A 25,999-nucleotide genomic window follows, 5' to 3' on the forward strand; every position below is an offset into this window, starting at 1 on the left:
AAAAAACCCTCAAAACCCCCAAGGAAACCTCCCAAGTAGCACAAGTGAAAGAGAAGAAAGAAACGTGAGGCTCTTCCCGAAGCAGCCTCCAAGCCCCCCGGTGTTGCGGGTACACGCAGCCGGACCGTATTAGAGCCCCAGTCGCTGCTCCGCGGCCGGGCGCCGTCCCCGCTGTGCGCACCTGCGGCGGTGGTGCGGCGTTTACCGCAGCACAGTCGGGCCATGTAGAGCGACGTAGGGGGCTCGCAGGGCACCACGCCGGGGCAGCAGCTCCGTGCCCTCTTGTACGTGCTGCCGCCCGGCGAGAGCTCCTTCCGCACGGTGGAGGAGGTGCCCGACTAAGTAGAGAAGGTGAGAGCCACCGCCGCTCCGCTTGCCCCCTCCTTCCTGCAGCATCCCCCGCCGTACCTTGCGCGCACCCTGCGCGGCTGCCGCCTGCCCTTGCGGGTACCGCAGGCACTCCAAACAAACAACGTCCGAGAAATGGCATCTAAATTAAAGTTAAGTACCTTGTCTTTGACTGCTTCCACTCATGGGCTCTCTGCCTGCAAGCTCCCTGTGTAAACTGTGTAACCCTGCACTCTGTTTTAAGGTTTTTTAAGTGAAGGCTCAGATGCTTTCTCTTGATACCAGAAGCTAAAGTTTCCAGAAGAGCACCCCAAATATCTGAGGGTTGATGCTAATGTTGTTCAGATTGGCAGTGCTGCTGGATACAGGGACAGAACACTGGACTGAGTAAACCAGAAAACCTCAGACAGTGTTTGGCTATTATGGCTCTTAAAGCAAGCAAAAAGTCAGGTCTCTTTGTGTGCTTAAGGTGAGTGCTCCAAGCTCAGCAAAAAAAAAGAAAAATAAAAAATTCTGCTTAAAATAAAAAATAAAGGTTGTTTAAGAGAATTGAGGACAAATATTTCTGTTGGGACAGTGCTGTGTCCTAAAGCTTCAAGGCAAGAGTACAGAGGTCAGGGGTGAGAACTCCCTTGTCAGCAGGCAGCAGCATATCCCTCCCTCCCCTCCTGCCCTGCCAGTTAATCCACTTCCACAGAAGTATCTTTGCTGCCTTCTGTCCTACCTATTGCACAAACCTTGTTGCCCAGTTCCTGCTAAAGCAGGACCAATGTCCTGGAGCTTTTCATAGAGACACCATGTAAACACTACTTTACCCTTGTCAAAGTAAGTTCAGCCCAACTTCACTGAAGATCCAGTTACTGCACAGGTCCTGGTAGCTCTGGTTAGCTCCTCTACCAGGTAAATCTTGGCCTGCTGTGCAGCAGCTGCTGTTGGATTGCCATGGGGGTCGTCATGGATTGTGTAGAGCCCTGCAACACTATCAGCAGCTTTCTGGGATTTGTAGTGTGCAGCAGCCTCCCTCTAATGCCTGTTGTCAGCAAACATTGCCCTTTTAGATCAGGTGAACAGGCAGATGCCACAAACCCATCCTGTGTGTGCAGTGTCTGATAGACAAACTGCTTTCCTCAGAGGCATTTTGCAACTAAGCTATAAGCGTCTTGATTAAAGAAGAGTGTCTAGAGCTTAAAAGGTTTGCCTAGTCTGCAGCCCTCTAGCTCTATTGCCTATCTCAATACCTTTTACTGTTTCTGTATTTCCAACCAATTATCATTCACTTTCTTGCCTGCAGCATTCCTTAACATCTCTGGCTTTTCTTCTCCTATGCAGACCTGTGCAAATATTCAGCTCAGACCTTGGCCAAACTTGCAGTTTCTTTTCCTGGACACACAGCTGTAAAAGTTTGCAAAAGGATTCTTAATACTTCTTTGAATTATAAAATTCTTCTGCTGTTGTAGAGCACTATTGTGGCAAGATTGTACGTGAATATATACCTTGCAAAAAATCTACACTGAAAAAGCTTTTGCTGTTATGGCTATACTTTCCTGTAATTGCTTGAGTTAGTTGTACTAGAAATCCATCCCACCACCCCCTACATTGCATTTGTTGCTGGAACAGACATTTTGCTGCTTGGTTAGGTGGGTCTGTAAAAGTCTTTTAAATGGTGTAACTGTCTTAACTGTATGGCTTTGCTCTGAGCATAGGCAGTGTTCACACTTCTTCTAGCCATGTGTCTGTGGGGAGAAGGCAACTATCTACAGTCCCTATCCAGCTGCTTGTCACTTGTTTATTTGACCTGATGGTCTTGCAGCTTCTCTTAGACTGTTCAGGGACAATTGCAAAAAAACAGCAGATCCATTGGATTCAGCAGGGCTAGTTTAATAGTGACCTGATGAGCCATTCATGGGGGCTTGGAGTGATAACCCCTTGAGTTGCTGCAAATACAGAAGTGGATGTTTGCACTCAGCCCAACGCAGAACAAAAAATTCCTAGTGCAGAGCTGGTAATAAGTGAAGGCCTCGGCTCAAATAATTCACTCTAAAAGACAGTGATGGGGGTGCGAAACAAACTACTGATAACATTTTTGTCTCCTAAACATCTTTTTTTTTTTTTTTTCTCTGAGGCACCATATAGAATTGGGGTTTAGATCTCGGCTCTGTATCATGTATTAGGTGGATGAGGGCATTTTTAGTACATTAGATCACATGGCTACAGCTGTGGTGATACCTTCCAACATTAGGCAGGAGTCAGAACCTCATAATTCACTCAAATATTCATGTTTTTAGCGATCTGCAAAATTGAGCACTTTGGTGATTTGCAAAATACATGCACTTTATAGAAGTAGTTCCTTTGAGCTAGTCAGCTGTGCTGTTACATCTGAGCAGCAAGTAGCAGCAGTGAGTGAAGCAGCTCTGATTTTCAGAACAATTTAGTTTGCTTACCTTGTGTGGTGTACTTTCTGGCTGTGGTTATATTACTTCCATTTTAGAGGATGCGTGTCAGTTTCTGGTTCCTGCATCAAGCTCTCTATGTTGGCAGAACTGTATGCGAAGGCTGCAAGTCATGTTTAAAACATGAGGTGGTCAGCTACCAGTGACTGCAGCAGTGCCCTTGGAAGTCACCCATCCAACTGATCTCCAAAATTCTGGGAAAAGGGAATCAAATCCTAGACCATAATCACATAATTTAATTTTATGCAAGATTTTGTCATATAGAATTAGAAACCCTCAAGTTTCCCTTATTTCAGGGAACAGAAGGGAAAGGGTTAGTCAGTTTTCTTTCTCCAGGGCAGAACATTGTGACTGTTACAATGTATGTTGATGCTTGCCCTGTCCTTTCATGAGCATGCTCTATGCTGTATATATAATATTATGCTCTGCATGCTCTAGGTTTTTTGATACTCTCATAGCCTGCAGATGGGCATATGGAGTGCTGCTTTTTGCTTGCTGAATAGAGTTTTCATGAACAACTTCACTTTGCTTCTTGCTGCATTCTGAAATTATCACTTAAGCTCAGTAAAGACTTTCTGAGTCATCCTCAGGGGGAGAAAGCACTGTTCCTTCTGCTGAGAGCCTCAAAATGAAAGCTTTAGATTTAATAATCACTGTTTTTCTTTTCTATTTACTGTGTGATTTTGAGAGCTTAAAGATTAAGTTCACGTTTACACTCGATTCACATTTTAGGTCTTGATTCTGAATAATGAGGCACAGAACCTTCACATTTAGTTTTACATGAAAGTTGAGATTCTTATGTTATAAGGACCTTGGACTTTAAGAAAACAGAAACTTGTTTGAAGATTTGCAATAAAGCCATGAATTTATGCTGAGTTTCAAATTAGAATATTATTTTTTGCAACTGTATAAAGCGGAAACTGATTTTAGATGGTTCTGTGCATTCTGCAAGAGTTCTGCAAGGGAACACCTCTTAGTGCTCCAAGTAAGACTTTCAAGTTATGGATCAGTTATTCAAGTACATGACAAGCTAATGCAAATCTCGGTTAAGTATTTCTGGTGATGGGTGAAGAGAAAGAAACTGCGAACAGAGAGTTAAACAGTTATAGACCAGAAAATATCAAAAGGATCCAGCCTCTGTCTCTGACCTGTGATGCCAACAGTGATTATTTCTTAAATTTCTGCCATTTAGTTTGTAGGGGCAATCCCTGAAAAGTTTTGTAGAGCTACCTATCCTTGATGGGTTCCTTAAATGTCTTTATTGACACTTTAACTTAAAAAGAAGCCCCAAGCAAGCAGTCATTAGGCTAGTGGGATTATTGTCTGTTTTATTGTCTCCTTTTTCCTGTATCATTTGCATCATCCTTCGCTTCGTGTTTAGACTGTAGGCTGTTTGGGACAGGGAGTGCCTTTTCCTTCTGTTTGTGTGGCATCTAACATGGTACAGTCCGGCTCCATGACAACAACTACTAGGTGTTATGGTCACATAAATAATACATATTAGTCTTGACATAGTTGATCCCTTTGATCTGCTTTAGACAAAGCTTAATGTGGATATGTGGGAGAGAGGTAGTAATTTCTTAGATACTAAGAGGTATGCCATAAATCTTTTCTTTCACAAGCTCCCTGATGGGCAGGAGGTTAAGGCTGTCTGGATGCTTATCCTCTTTGTTATGACACTCCCTATTTGTGAATCAAAAAGTGCTGTCAAATACTTGGCTATCTCACAGCTTCACAGTGGGAAGAAAGTATCTAATGAAGTCAATGGGAAAGAAGTTATATTAGTGTGTATTAGTATAAAGTATTTTAACCATTTCAGAAGTTGCTAGGTTAAGTGAATTGCCACACAGACTATAGGCATCATATATTTTCTATTAACAATTTTCATTCTGTGAATAAAGAATCCCACTTATTCTGTCCTGAGCTCATTCAATTTGCTATGCAGCTTCTGCTATATCGAAACTGCCTGTAGTCTGTGGTAGATCTGTCTCTTAATACTGTGGTCAAGTGTTTCTTAGTTGTTCTTAATAAGACCCATTTTATCTCTGCTGGAATGTACAGCTATGGTCACCTACCTTTGATAAGTTAGGAATCTGTTCTTTAATTGTATCAATTAAGACATTAAAGGTCTTCTCAGAAATGAAGCAGCTATGCAAAACAAGGAGTACTTATGTCTTCATAGAATGTTTGAGTGATTAAAAATGGATGGTGGTGGAGTGTGCCCTTCCCCTTCTCCTCTCTTGGATGCTGGTTAGGCTTTATCCATAGGCTTTGCTTCCACAGGTTTTTGTATCATCAGTTAGCACATATCCAACACAGGCTTTTAGAAGGCTAAACTGCTGTTAAAAAGCAAGCTAGGCAGCTAAATTGAAAAGTGCCATGTTGATATTAATCTCTGTTCATCTGTTACTGTAACCTAACCCTGAGCTGCTGAAGTTTATGAACTTTCACATTTCCTCGTTGCTATAAATCTCTGGCTGCTTGCATGGTTTGAATCATCCAATTCTTCTTTGACTGAGCAATCTGGTCTATATCCATCTTAGTCTCTTTAGTGTCCCAGCCTGGTAGGAATTCCTAGATATCTCACTCGGCAACAAAAATGAGCACCCTCCAAAATGCAACGGCATTTGCAGAGGCAACATGTTTCTTCCATTAAATGTTGTATAGGCAGGAGCAGCCTCTCCTCTATGCAAAGCCTACAGTTTGGAGGGCTTCAGTCAGGGGATCTGTATGTGTTTGCAGGTCATTTGAAGGAGACAGCAGAAGATGACTAACAGATAGGTTTGGCAGCTGATGTCTCCCATAGTGGTGCAGAAAGTCTCCCTGGTCTAGCATTTCTCTTGCCCTGCAAAAACATGGTGGGAATTTTATGCCTTAATTAATATCACCGAGGAGTTGTGTGAATGTCTCCAAAGTCATCCAAATGTTTTCTACAGAGTGAGGGGTGCAGTTGAAGAAACATTCATGTACACAGAGTTCTGATACATGTAAAATAGATCATTCCTATTTAACTTGCCACTGGCCTTCTACATTTTGGTGTTGCTGGCTGGTATGTTGATGCTGTTCTTCATTCTTTCCACTCATGAAGTGTAGGGAGTGTTAGGACTTCAGGGTCAGTAAACAAACGTGTTTTTTCTTGCCTGTGCTGATAAAAATGTGATAACAGCTGTAGCAGTCTTTCTCCAGTGATGAAAAATTGGCACAATAATTTTACCAGTCTTACCACTAGTCACAACCATACCTTCATCTGCTGGGTGTTGCTATCATACATTTTCAACTTGCCAGCTGGACAGCATGAATTGAATCCTAGACTGAAGAAGTATTGTGAGTGAGAAAGGGTTGTCTTGCTCATCATTATATTTTTCTTAAGGAATGCAGAAAATTGTTTTACAATCACTACAAAATTAAAAAAGGGAATAATGTATCATTGCTATGAGAATGTGTTGTGTGGCCCAAATTGGAATGGGCTGCATAGTTAGTGTTACATAGTTTCATCAGTTACTCTGATGAAAAAGCAATCAGAAGAGCTGTTGATACCTGCAGCAAAAGACATAGCTACAAAAATGCTGAGTAGAAAAAAACTCACTTACTGTGTATTTCAGATAATATTTTTGGATGCCAAATTCAGTGGCTGAACACGTTCAAAACCTGGTTACATACCAAACTGAAAGCATATTCCATTTTGCCTCGTGGTCGGAGGAATCCACAAATGTTGCTGCTCTGATATATTTACTTGAATGTGAGAAATACCAGTTTGGAAATACTTTCGTGTCTTTTGTTTTGATGCCATTAGCAGTTTATGTGCAGAAGATACAAAATATAATAATACTGGACAAAGTTAGTACACTGGATTTATGCCGGTGTCATGGATTAAATGGTGGCCTTGGTTGTTCTGATTCATGAGGTCCATGTGAAGCTTTATCATAGTAGTTAGTAAGGTTCCAGACAACCTGAGAAGCATCCAGCTGCATAAACTGCTGTTAGGAAAGCTGGTTCTAATTCTATTTGTGTTGTGACTTCTTTTCTTCAAACTGTTTTTCAGACTATTCCAGTCTTCCTTGCTTTTATTGTGCTGGAGTTTGCTGTCAGCTGGGTTCAGAAGCGTAAGCTGTCAGGTCGGATCAATGATGGCATATGTTCTCTTTCTTTAGGTGTTCTGTCTCGACTGCCAGAGTAAGTATAGGTGTTATATTAGCTTGTTTTTTAATCACTAAGAAGGAAGAAAAGAGAATTACGTATTGAAGTTATTGCTAACTGAAAATGATTAAACAAGGCATCTGGATTTTACTTTGTTAAAATGAAGTTGCATAAAGCATGTAAATGTCTTTCTAATCTGTAAGGCTAAATATGACACTTGCAGGATATTTTCTATGTCCAGTTATATTAATCCTATATTTTGTATTTGTTGTCATCTTTTGCTGATTCTGAGACTTCAGCTGACTTGATAATATTTTATGTTAGACTGTATGTTAAGATCTGAGATTTCTTTCATGAAACTTCAGAAAGAAGAAAACAAAATGACCAATAAACCAAAATAAATGATTTTCATTAGCCTTTAAAAATTCAAAGTATGTACTTATAATCAGATTGATAGAATTGTGAACATGTATGTGATACAGAGTTCTTTGAACTCAGTCATAAACTTGATTTTTGAATCAGTGGGTTTTAATGCCTGTGAAAATTATTGCAGATGTGGTCATCTAATCTATCTTCCAACGTAAAGGCCATAATATTTACCTGTATTAGTTCATGGTGAACAGAGTTGATTTTTAAAGAAATATCCACTGTGGATTAGAGAAATATCCAGTAACAGGGAATCCAGAAAATTCCTTATGTAAATTGCTGTGAGTGTTTTTCAGGAGCTCTAATTACTTCTGAAGAGTATTGTTTTAGGTCTGCCTTTGATATGAGCTTCGAGATGATAGGTTTTGTTACATCTTTTTGGTTAGAATGGGATTACATTTCTATGCTCCATGTATGAATTTACAGATTACCATCAAATTGTATATAATCTGTTCCTTACATGAAGTGTCTGTTGTTTGAATTTGACTAGATAGTGTATTTTCATGTATTCAATTATTCCTACAGTCCTTTTTCTGAATCCTCTGCAGGTTTATCAGTCTTCTTAATGTCGATGTCTCAAGTGGACTCCATATTTCAGAAATAACTACATCAGTGCCAAATAATGAAGTAATTTGTTCGCTATTTCTACTTGTTGTTCCTCCCTTTGTATATCCTAGGTCCTTTGAGCCATTCTTCATCCCCATTTTTCTTTTAGATTCTATGGCTTGCATTCCTCATTTGTAGGCAATGTGTTCTTATATTTGGCTACATAGAAATGCATGGATTGTACATTTGGCTGTCCTGAAGTAGTGCGAATCCATAAAATGTTGTCTTTGTTACTTAAGGATACCTGTTTTTTATCATAGAAATTTTTATTAGAAATCTTCTCTTTTGATCCAGGTTACTGATAAAATGCATTAAAATTGCACAGCAACAAAAAAAATTATGCCTTCTGTCAAGTAGCACACATTTTCTGAAATGTGTAAATCACTCATTTTGTAATCTCTTGATCATTTGATGTTTATGTGGTTTTTACTTATTTTTAACTTTCTCATCAAGAAAAGTTTTGACAAGGTCTGTGTGCTTTTAAATTAGGTGCAAAGACAATTTGTGATGTTAGTTATCAGGGCTGAAGCACTTTAAGTAGTTTGGCAGATAAATAATGTCTCTCTCAAAACTCTTCATATATCTGCAAATAGGAGGCACGAGCTTTCAGCATGATAAATATTCAAACATAAGGTAATGTCTTCAAACATGAAGTACTCATTTAAGAACTTTGTAAAGACATTTTTGCAGCTAGTGTGTAGTGTATATATTTTATGTTCAAACCATTTTGTTGCTTTTCATGTGGCTTGTGAGCATGATCTTGAAGGAGAAACCTGAATTTTTTTCATTATATTTTAAGCTGTAAGAAAATTAATATCAATAATTATAGTATATTTACCAGTGTAATATTTATCAATAGATTTGTGTGCACCGGCACACAAACCTGATAAAATCTTACTCTAGTTTTAATGCAGCTAATATTGGAATAGTTCAAATGTCGCTTCGTCATCTTAACTCAAAATTCCTAGTCAGTCATGCACTTCACAGGTTTACCCTGTGAAATGCTAGGCTTTTTTTTTTTTTTTGTTTGTTTGTTTTATAATCTGAAATATTCAGGACTGATTAAGTTAAACAAAGGGACTGTGATACACATAAAGTGAATGATTTTGTGAGGCTTTTTGGCTTTAGTTTAAGAGTGCTAAAATGTTTCAGATGCACTTATTCCTGGAAGAAATGCTTGCTAAGAAAACCAGCGTGTGTGTGTGGAACGCAGCTTTGCAAGGTGCTGAGTACTTTTATTATTTTGGCACTCAGTACTTTGCTGCAGAATTTGGCCTGCAGGGTATGCAGTTTTGGTTTGGATGAGAATTGTTTTGCAAGGTTGTTTCAACTGAGTGAACCAAATATCCTGAAGGATGCAAACTTTGCAGGATGAGGGAAATCTGCAGGATTGGTGCACACTCTTAACTGCTACACCAGCACAAGAAGTCTCTTCCAGGTCACTTATGTAGCTCTCATGGCTGAAAATACGCTCTCCTCAGTAGCTCTTTCCAAAAAGAGTTCTGTAAATTTTTTAACTTTCTGGCTGAATGTGAAAAAGACAGGCAAAATACAGACTTTCTAAATTATTTAATTGCATGGTAATATTGCGATTCCAATGGCGACTGCGTAGTGTAATACCTCTTTTGTAAGTAAGAGGAGTTGTGAATAATAAGACTGGCTTAAAAGGCTTGAACTGAAAAGACGGAACAGTTTATCCTTCTGTCTTCTGCTTCCCTGGTGTTAAAGAACTGGGTTAGAAAGGAAAGCTGATGCAAAATCTGTTGCTAAGACTTTCACTTCAGTCTTTCCCTTTGAGCAGAAAAAAGGTAGGGAAAGCTGACAGAAACTGCTAAAACAATATTTCAGCAGAACCCACAGCATCAGGGGAAATAGTAGTGCAAATCATTAACAGCTGAAGGTTAGATTAACACACCATTGATTGTATCCTCTCCTAGGGACTAATTTTCATTTTCTCAACTAGCAGCAATGGTTTGCCACTTCCTTAAAAAAAAATCTGTGGCTGAATCTAAAATGGTGGGCTTCAAACTGTTAGTCAGAATGAAGCTTCAGATGCATCATTGCAAAGAGGTCTTTACATTTAATGAAAAAATTAGGAGTCACAGACCATATTCAACCTCTAAGTATGTTTTTCCATTCACAATCTATAACAGAAATACTGCATATTTTGAGGGAAAACAGTATTTATTCAGTGTTTCTTACTTCATCGATGGAGAAAATGCAAATCATAAATTGTTGATACTTGTATGCCAGATATTAAAACTGTAGGTGCAATAGGAAAAGTCTAATTGGACAAGGCAATGTGTTTTTTTCAGGCTTATTAGAGTCAACAGCATGTAGTGAGTTGAATTGCATTGTGCATGCATATCATCTCTTGTAAAATAGACCATACATTTCTTAAATATGATATTCTCTGCCTTAATTCATGCTCTGCATTCCTCTGCATGTATGAATACTAAATGCTGTATGCAGTGAAAAGTAATTTGGGCAAAAGGGAAAAACTTGAATTACTAAGCTTACTCCCAGCATCCTAAACGTTGGTGGTTAAAAAATTTCTGAGAACTTTTATTCTAAATAAATAAATAACTGTTTTTCTGACTAACCGTTGCCAGGAGACTTCAAACACTGCTTTAAAAATATTCTCCCAAGAGAAAGTTTATTTTGGGTATAAATATCCACTATACAAGTATGTGCATTATTTCTATTGACCCATTTCTGCTTTTAAAGCAGCAGAACATAAATCAAATAAAAAAATGTTTGGGGGATAACTGATGTAGGTGCATTTTCAAACTAGCTGGGAAAGTCTCTGTTCATAAAGAGTCATGTTCAGTTGCCAATTTTTAGTGTTCAACTCTGCAACAGTCGTACAGTGTGTGAGAGTGTATACATATGTCTCAACACAGTTTTGTCAGTCAAGTCTGCAATGAACTTCTGCATTTCTAAAGAGCACTTTTCAATTTGTGTGTATTATATACTTTGGTTTTTCAAACAGATGAGATTAGAGTTATCTGAAGTACTGAACTTCAGAAAGGGATGAGAAAATGCATTTTGATTAGCCCATGCTATTATCCATCTTAATATATCTGCATATCATCAATAATGTAACCAAAGGAGTCAAATCCGGTTTCTGCTCTTGAGTATGTCATCTAGATTTTAAATAATCTTTTTCCAGAAGTTAGATTGAAGAGGTAGTTTCATGTGCATTTTAGACCAGTACTGTTGCCAAATGAAGCCACCTTTGACTGACTTGTGCTTCTGGTTCCTTATTCATACCTCTGCACCTTCTGTCTTATTACCAGCATCAGCATTTGTGATGCCTTGTGTAAAGTGGCCCAGGATGCAGGTTCCACACTTCCCCATCGTATTAACCTGCATCAGTTCTTACTGTGTCTGCAAAATATTGTGCTACCATAAGAAATGGGTTTGGAGAAAAGCAGTCAGAGTTCTAGGACAAGAAATACTCAATTCTTTTGTAGCATTACAGTGTTATTTCCTTTAAAACAAAGGTAAATTTGCAGTTTGAAACCAGAAGTTTTCAATTCTTAAGAGTAGCGATTTGCAGAGTTGATAAGAATACACACAGTTCAAGTTGGTGCAAGCAGTTCACAACCCCTGTGGAGTTGACAGTGTCCTGACAGAACACAAAATGCTTAACTGCATGGATTTATCCATTTAAAGTACATCCTGGTTTTCTGGATTATCTACTAGATACTTCACTTATGACTATAGAAAATTATAATCTCATGAATTAGTGATTGCATCTCTTGGAAGAAAGTTTGATACATGCGGTTTCTTGTAAATTATATTTTCACTTCAAGACTTAATAAGTAAATTTTTTTTCTCCACATCTGTTTGACTAAGGTTTTGGACAGATGTTTATTTAGAGCGTGATCAGATGTGTTGCTTCTGATCCAGCTGCCCCCTTAGATCTGCCAACATAACTGCACATTTAATTGCTCCCTAACGTGGTCCTGACAAAGTGATCCAGCTAAAAGCAGAAACAAAAGCCCCCCAAGAACTATAAAAGAGGTGTTTAAGCTCAGCTGCATTCATTTTGACAGAGCCAGGTCAGGGAGCAGCTATGCATGCAATTATGCTGGCAGGTCTGAGCGCTGGTAACCACCACACTTAGGGCAGTGATGAGCAGATGGGGCCAAACTGGAAAGGTAATCACTTAACCTGGTTAAATGGCAAGTAAAGCTGCCGTGCCATGCCCTTAGCACAAACTAACTTCTGGCTACTGCACTTTTGTCCTTCCTGTACTTATTTACATAGTCCTCCCTTTCTCTTGTGTTGGTTCAGGTGCTCATCACATGCCATGTGAAGTTATTTCAATTCGCTCTGAGAGCAAAAGGTGTTTGTTTAAGGCAGAGGGACAAGCAAGTGAGTGGTAATGGGGCAGGCAAGAGCTGTCAGGCTCTAGGCTCAGGTATTACTGAACCTGCAGTCATGACCATGCCTGTAGCAGCAAGCTATGGCAATTTAAGACACTACCTGTCAAAAGATGTTTCCAAACCCCATGATTTTAGCAGGTAACAAGCCTGAAAAGACAGACTCTACCACTTCCCCACTCTCTCTCAGTAGTAGCACTAGGTAGTTACATATTTCGTAGAGCACCCTCCTGGCTGCACTGTCCCATATACACCACTAGTTGTTCCCACATTTTGCCAAAGGTCACAGCCCTCACAGCTCTCTCAGAAGAACAGGTTTTGAAATAACTCACTAAACTTCTGTAGGTAAAGTGGTCACAGTAGGATAAACAGTTTCAATAAGGGGGTACTGCTGTGCAGCAGGAGCTGGTAGCATTTTCAGGAGGCAAACCTGAATCTGGAAGGGGATTTTCTAAATCATTTAAGTTAAGCTCATGGCAGTGGCTGTCTACATGAACAGTCTTTGTTTGGTCTAATTAGTTCGAAGGTTTTTTGATCTGGTTTGTCATGGATAACTAAATTAGTAAAAGTTAAAATAATTAATCCACATTAGAGTTACTGTCTTCTTGCTGCATCATTTTAACACAGTTTTATAAATTTGATGTAAATCATGCTGTGTTCTCAGGTAAGTCCAAATCCATCTATGCCCAGTAAATAAATTAGTGCTTCCTGCCTGCTGTCAGGTGCTTACCACAACTCCCCAGTCCCCAGTTACCATCTCTGCTTCTGTCAGTGGTGAGTCCTTCCCAGGCATATCAGGAGCATTACCTTCAGTGGTTTAAAGTGCAGAATTTTGTTAACCTGGTTCATTTTGTTTGGAGCAGGTTGGAGAGCACCCATGTGGGCAGAGCTTCTGGCACAGCACACGAGTGCCAGTGAGCAGCCTGGCATGCATGGAGTGCTGCTTTTTGGTGGTGACTAAGGAAAGCACTGAGCCAGGGTTTAAAACTCTGGAGTTTCTAATGAAATGACATACAAGCTACTAAATATTAAGAGGAAGGATTTGGGAGAGTTCGGGATGTTCTCAATCAAATTGGCTGAAAGACTGGAACAAGTGGTAGTCCCTACCTACCATAATGTTCTAGAGATTGCTGTATTTCACGCACACTTGTCAGGGAGCCAGTTACTCTTTTAGGTTGTAACCTCTTACACAGACACAGCTATTTGTAGAATGTGTATTTGCCTACATCCTTAGTATTGCATCATTGCCTTTTTCTGTACAGTGGAGCCAGTAAACGGCTCAGTGATTGCCCTTTCCTGAATATCGGAGCCCAGGTTTGCACCTGCCATGTCCTTAGAAACAAAGACAAGCTGCCAGTGTTTGTTCTCAAATGTGCTTGTTCTCTTCTGTGAAAGTACAGATTGTGAGCTGAGTTTACCCTTACTGGAAATATGTTATTGATTAAGTTCAGTAGTCTCTGTAGCTCACAACATACTAATCCTCAAACCCATGTATAGATTTTTATTCCATGTTTCTGTGTTTTTCTTTCAGAAAAATTGTGTCAGTTTGCAAGACTTTAAAAAAAACCTCAGAGGAACTGCTTCTGTGTAGAGTATTCTGAATGAATGAAGCACTTTTCTGCTAGAAGATGCATTAAGCTTAAATCAGGATTCCACTAGATGGAGCACAGGGGTAGCATTTTTAGAGCTGGCAAACCTAGTTTCCTAGGTCAATACCTAGAAGTTATGGAAATTGGGGAAAAATGTCTCCTAATGATTCTGTAAATCAGTGATACCGATCTGAAAAGAATATACTTTCATTACTGTGTATATCATGGACAAAAACATACTACCATTTTAGAAGTTCAGAAGTATGACCAAAGCAGTTCCATAGCAATTCTCATGTAACTATTTTTTATTTCATCATTTGATGTGCTATGAAATTAAAGTCTCACTGAAATTATTTAACTATATTTTTCTAGACCATAGGAATATCATCTGCTACCAGTTCATTTGTTATAGGTAAATTCAGAAGAACTGAGTTAAATAAAATACCCTTTTCCCTTTCCTCATGACTTCTGTTTATATGTGACCTTTGAGAATATTATAAGCTTCTTTCTAATCTAACTTAGACTGTAATGCAAATTTTCTGACTTCAGTGGAACAATCAAGTAGGAGAGATCAAAATCAGATAATCTATTAGAAAAAAGTACTAGATAAGCATTTGTATTACACTTACATGGTGCAATTTCCGCAAATGCTGAAAAGTCAGGTCCATTGCCTTGCAGAAGACAAGGTTCTAGAATCTTCCAGTATTGTACGTCCTGAAGTTACTGAAACAGAATTTACTGCCCAGTGTGCTGTGCAGGTAGATAGGTATAAATAGGTCTAAAGAAATACAACTTCCATTCTCATAAAGGAAGAAGATTAAGCTACAGTGGCAGCACCTCAGATGTACTGGAGTTTTTCAACCAGGATTTGTAATCTTTTAAAGATCACATCATTAAATTTACCAGAAGACCTTGCATAACCTTCGGGCAAAATATGTTGCTATTATGGAATATATCACTAAAGGCAGTGGAACTTCTCTTGAAAATATTGTAGTTGTGCTTGATTTTTAATTGATTGCTTATTTATGTATGAAAGAGCAAAGATAAACAAGTGAGTTCAATTACATAGACAGGACTTGGACTTAATAATAAAAAAGCACAACACTGACTTTTGTTCTTTTCCTTCCAAAAGCTGTTGTTTTATGTTTTATTCCACCCACTACTGTAAGTTTATATGAATGAATGTCTTAAATTAGAGGATAAAATGTTAAGTGCAACGGGAATAAGTTTGGTAAAGAAAAGCCATCTGTCAGGCAAAATGTTATGCAATACTGGGTACAGTACAGACAGTAGGGATACCAAAGCCACCTCCATTTTACTTCATTTAGTATTTGGTAGGTTTTTTTCTTCTTGGAGGAAAGCTGGGGATTTGCATTATTTAGGATAAAATGCTAGAGAAGGAAGGCATACTGAGGAAGAGGAGAGGCTTTGATTCAGCTTTTGTGTCTGGTGGGAACATTTTCTCAAAATGTAGGTGCTATTTCCTGTAATCAAGGGCTTTCCAGAGCCTGATAATCATTTCCCAGCTGTATCATTTTGGTTAATTGTTTTTAGCCTTGGGTTATTTCATGACTGGTTTTGCATATTAAGAATGGGAGAGGATCATATTCATCTTGATGATAGAAAACAGGGAATAAAACTCCCACAGCTCCCTCTCCCTTTCCCTCCACCTTGTGGAAAGTTCGGCTTTGTGTTAAAGCGTGAAAAAAGCCTTGACTGCAGTATGTCAGGCATATTTCAGCTCGATTTGTGTCAACCCTAATAAGTCAGCTGACAAGGTAATAAATTGGGTGTCTGTTCAAGACCTGGCACCTGTACAGGAAATAAAAAGGATTTCAGTTGCAGGAGGTTTGCTTTGTTTTGCAAATGGAGCTTTTCTCAAGGCTCCTCTACCTCCTCCCCCCTTCTCGTCTTTACTGAAATCCTGTTATCAAAATGTTTATTTCAATTGTGATTGGAGCCAGTTTTTCATATGGAAAAGAAAGCTCTATGAGTATCCTTGGAAATGGAAATACTTATGCTTTCCACTCTGAAACAAAGGTTTACAGAGCATTTAATTATTCATGTATCCTGCTGTTACATATATGGTCTGAATAATTTCAAATTATTGAGGAGAAACTGCCTTTGTTCAGCATTCTGAAACTTTACATTCATGTAGTTTGAATCAGGCTAGGAAGACTGAATTTGTTTAACCCAGGGACACTGTATTAGTAATATCTCACTATTTTTAATGATAATATAACCTTGTGACCAGGGTGTCTTAACATGTTTCCCTCTGTGTCTGACCTCCAAGGATGCAAGTCTGTTAGAGCCCTTGAGAGCTGAGCTTTTGTAGGTCCAGCTGTAGAGTTGTGTTTTTAGCTCAGGGGCCCCAGGTTGGTTCCCAGTGTGATGCAAGGTGGTGAGTACAATAGCGGTGAGAGCTGAGGCGGTTTCCTTGAGGTCTGCACTTTTGACACACCGATTTTCCTCCATGCTTGGAAGAGAGACAGTAGTTTCTGTCTCTGACCCTTTTCCCTTCTGATGACTATCTTGGGCACTATGGAGGAGGGCTCCTAAAACTTTGGGTTTAGGCACTAAGGCTGATCTGTGAGTTTCAGGAAGCAAAACAGGACCTTGTATTCTTTGAAATGGGCAGTTGCCTTTTCTTCCAGTTGAATTTCCTCCACCTTTTCCCTCCTTCATTATCCCATAGGGATCTACAATAAGTAGATCTTCATTTCCACATGGAGAGTTCATCTCCCAGAATTTCCTTCTTGGACTTTTTTAATTAGAGGAAGTGATAAGGTGACCCAGTGGAAGGAGAAGGGGGGAAATGGTTTATTAAAACAAATACTATCACCTTTGAGAAAAGTATGTGTGAACTTCAAAACCAAGGAGATGAGAGCTCTCTCTCAGAGGCAAAACAGTTATTGAAGTGCATGTACATAATAAGAAAATATTCAGCAGAAATGTTCAAAGATCCAAGAAGGTACATCTGTGTAATGTATACAAGGTTTTCATACACTCTGTCTGTTCTAGGATTTATTACTCCTTATGCAGAGGATTGAACTAGATGACAAGAGTTTTGCCTATCTGCTTCTGTCATGTTTATGGTTAAAACCAAACATTTAAATGAAGAAAAAGTTTTCTTAAGTTCTCTTCAGCATTTTCAAAAAGCAAAAAAGGAACTTGAGGGAGAAAAAAAAGGGGCAATATGAACGTTTAAAACTCCAAGTGAACTTTGTAATTGAATGCAAGCCCTGGACTTTCCTATCTATCAGACTGTAAATTTAATAAAAATACTTAGCTAAGCAACTTTTTTTTCTCCAGCATTGCGTAGTGGTATGATGGATTACTCTAAATTAATTACAGTAATCAGCTAGTGTTATGTGCTGTAGAGTTCTGATTCAAGCATGAAGGAAAGAATGTGCAGCAAATTACAGATATAAAAAATGTGTTGTAGGGTTAGCTCAAGTTTTGCATCTTAGCCTTAGCCTGTGGAAAAGAAAAAAAAAAAAAGGACTCAGGGTGAAATACTGAAAGCTGATAAAAAATGGAGGAAATGTACCAATTCACATATCTTTGTATGTACTGCAAAGGCATTATAAGTTAATAAAAGCAAAAGAATAAAGTAAGAAAGCAGTACCTAATAATAACTGATACTGTATGTTGCAAGAGGTGTTTTAAATTTCCTAGTCATTGAAAGATGTTAAGAAATGCGCTTTTCTTTGTGTTTGAATATTATCTGCTCCTTTCTGACCTGTTGTGAAAGGGACTGAGATTTTATACTGAACTTTACAGATGCCTCATGAGATGAATTGCAAAAATCTGGCTGGACACATATAATCTTTAAAAATATTTATAGAACACAGCTCTTATGAAAATTAAACATGTTCCAGGTGTGTAAGTTGTTTTGAAGTGGTAGATACACCTGTCATTGCTAGTAAAGAGAAATTCTTCATCTGCCAGCTGCTGAAATAAAACTCCATGGGTTTTGTTGTGTTTTGTTTTTGTACAAGAGAAAAACTGAGATGGTTGTAGTAAAGGTAGGAATGAGTTGCAGGTAAGATGTGGCAGCTGGCTGTGGAAAAGATATTAGTTCTGTGCTCCCCTCCAAGCAACAACTCCATGCAACACTTCCACTTCTTGGGATAAAATGGTGGATGTGATACTGTTCAGCTTGCAGCCTAGTATTGGAAGCTTGGGATTTTCAGCTGACTTTGTTCTCCATTAGTAAAGAAGCTAACAGCACAGAAGCTCAAGATGTTTCCTTCTAGTCTTACTCAAAACATCATTACAGGGAGAGATGCTAATGCCGAAAGATCTGAATGATTATCTCTGCAAAAATTACAGAGGTGAATGCAAGATTCATAGGATGGGGATGGTTTGTAAGCTGCAAGAGCGATGCTTGCTGACGTTACCTCATGTTCCAGTGCATCTATCCAAAGGGACAGGACATGGCCAGCCATTTTCAGGGATGTTTTCCAGGTGTGTGAAAGAAAGCTTTTGGAGGAGAAGGATCAAGTTATGTCCTGTTTTAGTTCTGCAGATTCAAGATTGGGGAGTTATGCTGCAAACTACATAAAAATAATCTAGCTGGAAAAAAAAAAGGGGGGAGAGAGAAAAAAAAAAGCAGGGTTTGGGAAGAAGGACCATTGAGAAGTGGCACTGAGACAAGAATAAGCAGACATGGACAGAGTAATGCATGGAGACTTTTGTAGCTGATTTCAATGTAAGGTGAAGTTCCAGGTGAGACTAAAGTGAGAGATGTAGGTCCATCATAGGCTTTTAGCTGAGGTTTTGCAAGGCTGTGACACCTACGTGCAGTTTGTTACCACCTCTGCTCAAGTAGTGCCTTGCAGGTATGCCATTTACAGTTTCCATTTGAAATTCCCTGAATTTGAATTTATCAGTCTTCCTTCAACCATGAATATTTATAGATTTCTAAAACCTTGCACAACCTTGCACAAAGGTAGTGTTCTGCTGATGATTTCTCCGTGCTCCGCCCCCCAACCAAAAAGTACCAATTTCAAAACATCTGAGAACTAGGTTAATTTTTCCTCTGTGCAGATGATGGGGCTAATGATAATTGTATTTCTGATTCTTAAGCACTAAACTGAGGTGCATTTGATCCATAAAAAGAGTTATGTGTGACTTTCCAACAATTACTGTCTTCTCCCTACTATTTTTTCTGCTTGCTGCTTTTGAAATCCTGCCCAGTTCAATTCACCACAGTCCCACAAACATCTTCAGCAGCACAGCAAAGGAGAGTAGCAGGAGAAGGTGTGAAGAAGCTGCTGCAAATCCTGCTGTGGACTACTCTCTTCTACAAAAATGGCAGTTTAAATATACATCAATCTGCATTTCATAGCTACCTAAGCCAATTGTCACCTGGGCCACCGCAGTGCCCAATCATCTCTCATGCTGGGGTTGTGCTTCCTGATCTGTCCAAATACTCACCCAGCAAAACCAAAGGAATTTGTTTGAAAACAGTTCAGCCTCCAAATCAGTGAAATGGGGTGGAGGTAGTGGGGCACTGAGGTGAAGGTGTGACTGTGGTGACCCAAGTTTTTGTTAACCTAAACAGCTGTGGAGAGTTAACACTAGATCTGGCCTGCCCATCCTGGAGCTACCTTCTTTTTCCTTCACCTTGTCTCAGCACTGGCCTGCACTGTAGTTGCTCACTCCCTGTAGTCCAGGAACTTGGCACCAATAAAAGTGCTGTCTGCTGGCTTTCACACCTTTGCAAATTTGTGACTTTATATTTTTCCTTCCCCTTTTCTGCCAGTCCTGCCATTTTTCTCTAACAATTGCCCTTTCTTTTCAAAGGCACTGGACTTTGTCTCTTCCTCCTTCATTTATCCTCTTTTAAAGTCAAATGATATGCTGAGCAGATATCTTACTGCTCCCTAAAATTATATCACCTTCCATGCCCTTCCTTACAATGGGAATAGTCAAGGTATTTTAATGTCATACATTAGTGTTTAAGCATAATTGCTGCTATGCTTCAGTCACTTCTGACTTTTGAGTTAGCAAGGATGGGTTTCTTCCAGATTTAGGAAAACAAGAATATCATAACACCTGCAGTACATGGAGTGCTTCAGCCTTCGAGCATGCCTAATGCCACAGCTTGGATGGTGAGTGGGTGCGGGTTGGTTTTAAAAACCTTATAAACCTCAAGCAAAGGTTCCACTGATGTAGTAGTAGTATTGCTTGACAGGGGTTGCAGAACTTGGAGACTGGTTTTATGACTCTCATTATCAGAAATTATAGATAAAACTTTTTGGATCTCTGTTTCAGTGTTTTATTCAGAAGTGTTGACTTAATTAGTTATATCTACGTATGGAATAGCTACAGACTCTTTGAACTTCCCTGGGACTCACCATGGACATGATATTTGACTCTCCTGGGAGTGGACTTTGCATGTTACTGCTTTCATCACATAAGCTGTGGTAAGAGTTAATGATTTTTTAACATATTAAAATACAAAATATATAAATTATTTATTAATAAAATGAGGTAATTATTTATGTTTCTATACTTAATCTGCTCTAAGCATATATAGCTGTTCTTCTTCCCAAGTATTAACAAGAACTCACTTTTGCTTTGACCACAGAAAACAGTTTATACATCATCCTCTGTATAATAAACATGATTTCGTGAAGAGTGAAGTATCATAGGAAAAAAATAGGAGGTACGTAAAAAATTTAGGGCTATTATCCTTATATACTTGTATGAAAAATACAGCACAGTACAGATAATTATTTTAGAACCTTGTGAATTTGCAAAATGGAGGGCAGTAAAAAGTAAGGTGTAATGACAGGAGAGCTGGCTAATTTGTCTGATTCTGTGTGGTTTTAAAAATATTTTTAAGCATTCAATCATTGTTTAATTGTTAAATGGATGAAAATATCTGTACTTCATGTATATGTGGACATAGATACACATGTATGTATAAGATGGTTTAGAAATCTGTCTGCAATTAACACTTGACTACATAAATGCAAGCCTTGTCTTGGTTTCTTTCAGGTTCATTTTTAACTTCCTTTTATAGTGAAAGAGAGAAAGCACAGTTTAGAAAGGATTTAGCTTTTTTTTTTACTGTAGCAATGGAGCCCATATAAATCACACTGCTCATTTCTGTACATATATATTATGAAAATGTAATGATATCGATTCCTATGTGTCTGTCTTGTTATGTAATTCTCTTCTATAGCGGCGTTTTTGCTTTAGCCTTTTATATCACATCTGAAAATGCAGTAACACTCTCAGTCCTAATTTGGGTCCTGATCTAAATTCCGTAGCAATGAAAGAAGAATCTTCCTGTTGTTTAAGAGACTTTAGACAGGGCTTCTTAAGGCAGAGCGCCCACAGCATGCAAAAGCTGTGGGATCTAGTGACGCTAGTTTATGTAATGGGCTTTCAGAAAGGGGAAAAGTTTTGGTGCCAATAGGTCAGCGGAATATATGGAAGTAGGTAAGAAAGGAGCGTGATCTGCTATGAGGAGTGGGAGGGAGGAAGGGTCCCTCCCAGGTGGGGATGGCAGGCAGGCGTGAGAACAATGCAGGGTGGGTGCAGGGGGACAACAATGGTGGGGGGACAGGGCGGGAGGTGAGGAAGCAGGGGGAGCTGGAACAATGTGAGGGGGGGACATCGCGGCCGGGAGCTGGGAGCCCAGCGTGGGTGTACACAAGACTGGGAATATGCTTCGCAAACAATGACATTAACAGTGCTGGCAGGGCTACAGCCTCGGGCTGAGAACTGGACCAGAGCGGGAGGCTATTCCTGCATTTAAAAATATAAATAGTTGCCTTCAAGTGTTAGAAAATCACTAGCGTGGCTGTGCTTTCACTGGAGTCAGTGGTAAAATTCCCACTGGCAGAGAAGGGATCAGGGTCAGCTCCATGTTCTCTAAAGCAATTGCATGTATTTCTATTCATGCAGCAACTTTGCCTTTACTCTCATCTGTTTTTCTATGTTCTGGGGGGTTGCACACTTTGAAATGAATCTTGCTAACAGTTTTAGAATTAAAAGCCAGATCTATTCTATCTATAGGTAATGGATTTGAGGAAACTGCATGAGAAAATGCTGTTCTTGTCTTAAGAAAGTCAGCACTGACATATTCTATAAATGATAATTTACTCTTCTTCAGGTTACAGAAATATTGTTTGCTGTTAGGTCTGTGCTACTCAGCAGGGAACTGATGCAACATTGTAGGAAATCACTCTAAATGGAAATTTTAGCTTAACCGACACTTTCCTCTGGTCAAGCAATGATGAAATCTGTAGCACAGCAGCACAGCTGCGAAAGTCGGCTGCTTTGGAAGTTGCTAAGGAAATTTAAGTGTAGGAGATGGCTTTAAAAAGTAAAATACAAACTCATGAAGAAATACCTTTGCACTTTGAGAGTCCAGGGCACTGGAGCAGTCTCTGGAATAAGTGAACAAATCACAGCCTTACGCTAGAAAGTGGCAGGGCCCAATGATTCAGTCTTGGATCATAGAGCAAAGCTGAACGTTAACAGCACATGTATATCCCAGGAAGTTCAAGTTGTGTGGGCTTATGTGTGGGGATGTAAATAATAGTACTAACTGTTTCAAACTGGAAAACTAAAATTCAGATACGTTTTGCAGTTGTTTCTTAACACTTTATGTAATTTTGATACAAAGAATCGTCATCATCACGTAGCTTTTCGTGTCTCCAAGCAATAATTTGTTAACTCAAACCCCTGGCTTTGTAGTACCTTATTTCATGTTGTCCATGCAATAATTGGATTGTCTGTTCTGGTATTTGAATAAATAGTCTGAATCATTACAGTTTTCAAAAGTTTCTTCTGTAGCAGAAACTCTACAATACAATATCAAGTTTTTACCCAGCACTTGGGAAGCTATTTTTTCCTCTTCACTATATGTGTGTAATAGCTATTATCATAAACTGAAGCTATACAGCAACAAGAGGAAGTATTTTTAGGTGTGATCTCATTTTGCAAAGGATAGAGTTATTCTAAGTATGTGCTTGTGTTTTCCATTGTTTGCAGTAGCCACTAAAAAGTTAGAAAATAAAATGTTTCACCACTTACTCCAGTGTTCTTCTGGGCCTGATCCAAAAGCCGTGGCAGTCAATGGGAGTACTTAGCCACTGCTTTTTCTCCTGGTGTTTTAATGAATTTATAAATCAATGTAACTTGTCTTTTTGTTTCAGTAAAAACACCCCTTATGGCTGGACTACCAAGAGAAGTCAGCTGTAAAATCACAGGGTTTATTTTAATTTTTTTTTTTTTTTTCCCCCAGGGAAGGGTATGTGTGAGTTTGAGGGTTTTTTACCAGATAGTTTAATCTAGCGTATATATGGATTACTCCTCAAGTTTCCTCTCCAGGTGCAGAGTCCTTGCAGAGTTCCTCCTGCTAGAAAGGGGGATTCGGTGATCCCAGAGCAGTGCTGAGCCCCAGCCCTTGTGCAGCACACCCCTCCCCGCACCCTGGCCTTGTGGATACTTCTGTTGCAGACATATGACAATGGCAGTAAGGAATTTGGAGGCTCTGTAAACTAATTTCTTCAGCAGCCACACCTTTTAATCAGGGGAGGAAATCTAGAGACTTCCAGACCCATGCAAAAACAAGACGTGCACTTGTGTGGAGACAAGGTCCTGGCTGGGGAGCAAAGTGGGGGGTTCATGGCTGGCTCTGGTGCGAGGGGTTCTGCCAAGCCCATGGGCACCCCTGGTCTGAGCAGGGTCCTCGGCAGTGGCTACGCTCTCAACCTGTGCCCAATGGGGAATAGTGCGGAACTCTAAACCTCCTGTCCTCTCTGTAAGGAGTAGTTTTTAACCTATACTTCCTGGGGGATTGCATCCTGCAGAGCAGTGAAGTTTTATGTCAGCCAGGGGACCCTCCTCTCCTGTTTCAGGCCCTGAAAGAAGCTGTCCAAGTCTGACAGCCAGCAGGTTTAAAGAGCCTGTCTCTTTTTAACGGCAGCTTCCAACACCTCTTTTGTTCTCCTTTACTGCTGGGGAATTTCCATTGCTTCAGTGTCACTCCCCTTGGACAACCTGGGAGAAGTGAGTTTCCTTCTGCAGGGCCAACCTCCGCAGCAGTTGCATTGTTCTGCCAGGGCCACGGTTGCCTGGGTCAGCCACTTGCCCCCATTATCCGCTGGCGGCTTCCAGCACCCTGTGGGATACGTGACACGGTCCCTGTCAGCTAAAGGCCGAGCCAATATGAGTTGATGGTTTGAGTTACATGCAGAGGTTGTAAAACAGACCTCAGCTGATAAGTATATCCTCGACAGATTCCCGAGCCGCTACATAAAATTTTGAGTTAATGACATTTCTCTTAATAATTCAGAGTTTCTTTATGGTGGATGAGACATAAACCTTCTACTACACCAGGCGTATTCTGGAGCGATAGACTCTAAGCTTCTCAGATTCTCCCACCCCACAGGACTGACCTTTTGTCCAAGGCCAGCTTCTGAAGGGCCACAGGACTAAGAGGAAACCCTGAAAACTCACTTCAGCTTTGTCCCTCAAAAGGCTGTACCTCAGGCCTCTGGCAAAATGTCTCAACTGTGGATGTTGAGGTGGTTTTCTTTCTATTACTTCCAAGAATTGGAAGCTTTGTGGACTTTTCTTCTCCTATTTTGTAGATTTAAAAAAAAAAAAAAGTTTTTTTCTCTTAGCCATGACTTACATTGCTTCTCCCTCTTCTCCCAGTAAACATCTTTTGTTACAGTTTCATAGAACAGTATCTTCAGCAGCAGAGCTGACTTTGGAAGTTTCTGGCTTTTCTTTTCCTACACCATGCTGCAGTTTACCACCCACTCAGTTCTGAAAAAAAAAACCCTCCTGCACAAAGCCTGTGTGCATAAGATCACTGAAACAGTCCATGTTAAAAAACAGGATTGTTCTGGGTTTCTTTCTTAAACAATTCAACTCAGTTCAGTAGTCATGGGGTCAATTTAGCCATAGGCTAAGCATAAGCAACATAATCCAGACTTGCTAGTGCAGAATCTATGGGATAGCTGTGGAGACTTCAGAGAGGGCAGAGAGGGTTTTCTGGGTCAGTAATGCACAGGCAGGTAACTCATTCATTTATCCACTCATTCAGGGTGGTTAAATTGGGGCAGGTAATGTATCAAGATTCATGCAATTAAAATGACTGGAATGGGTAACAGTAAAACCCAGTCTTGTTCTTTTTGCTAATTACTACTGCTAACGTAGTCTGCACTAATGCTTCTAATATGGTATGACTTTGGATACCATTGCAATGCTGTGTTCACTGTTGAATGAGGAGATGAGTTGAACTTGTAAGCTTGCTAAAGGAAAAGACAGCAGGGCTCTTCACCACCTATATTTACAGCTTGTTTTTGGAGAGTGTATTGGAATCATATGATTGTGCTATGTTTATTTATCTGACCCATTTCTGCCTTTGAAGTGCTCCTTGCATCTGCATTTTATAATGTACTTGTCTGAAGTCAGTGTATTAGAATGTAGAAGTAGATTTTATATTAAGAATTGAAATAATATTGAAATAATTTTGTATTTAAAGGATTTCAGATTTATGGGAAATTCATTATAATAAAATGATGTCTGACTTTAGTTATTAGGAATGTGGTCGGGCATGCAAGGTTTTCTTTTCAGGAAAATCTGTATTCTCCTAGAAATACAATAAATGGCAATGCTCTTTTACATGCCAAAGGATTCATCTGGAGTGCCGGGGGAGAGGATTTGAGGGGTGGTGGTTTTTTAGGCTTGTCCTTACATGGGGGAGAATGCCACTGTTTACCTGACTAGCAATCCGGTACCATACTAATTATCCAGCATGAAACAAATTTAATTCCACCCCAGTGAAAGACAGAAAACTTTGGAAACTGTCAAGTGACTGAATAAGGCTCTGTTCTTTTTCCTGTCACAGCTTGTGTTGATTGCAAAGGGAATTGATACCCAGTGATTAAGAGAAAAATCTTCTCTTCTTGTGAATTTTAAAGAAAACATTTTTGCCATTCTGTCAGTTGTTTTTCCTTGCTTTTTAAACGGGCTTGAGGAGAGCAGGATATTAAAATGCCAACTCTGCTTG

General features: G+C 39.5%; 1 protein-coding gene across 1 annotated transcript in view; it reads left to right on the forward strand.

Annotated features, from left to right (window-relative positions):
- The first annotated feature begins 222 nt into the window (after nt 1-222).
- The window catches only part of AGMO (alkylglycerol monooxygenase), a 200,800-nt gene continuing 175,023 nt past the window's right edge, over nt 223-25,999 (forward strand). The window contains 3 exon segments of the mRNA XM_061356457.1: nt 223-351; nt 6,841-6,971; nt 20,230-20,381. Of these exon segments, the coding sequence (XP_061212441.1) occupies nt 223-351; nt 6,841-6,971; nt 20,230-20,381 (412 nt within the window).

Source organism: Neopsephotus bourkii, unplaced genomic scaffold (assembly GCF_033783945.1).
Source record: "Neopsephotus bourkii isolate Nb327-2 ecotype Australia unplaced genomic scaffold, CSIRO-AGI_Nbou_v1 NB_855, whole genome shotgun sequence".
NCBI lineage: Eukaryota > Metazoa > Chordata > Aves > Psittaciformes > Psittacidae > Neopsephotus > Neopsephotus bourkii.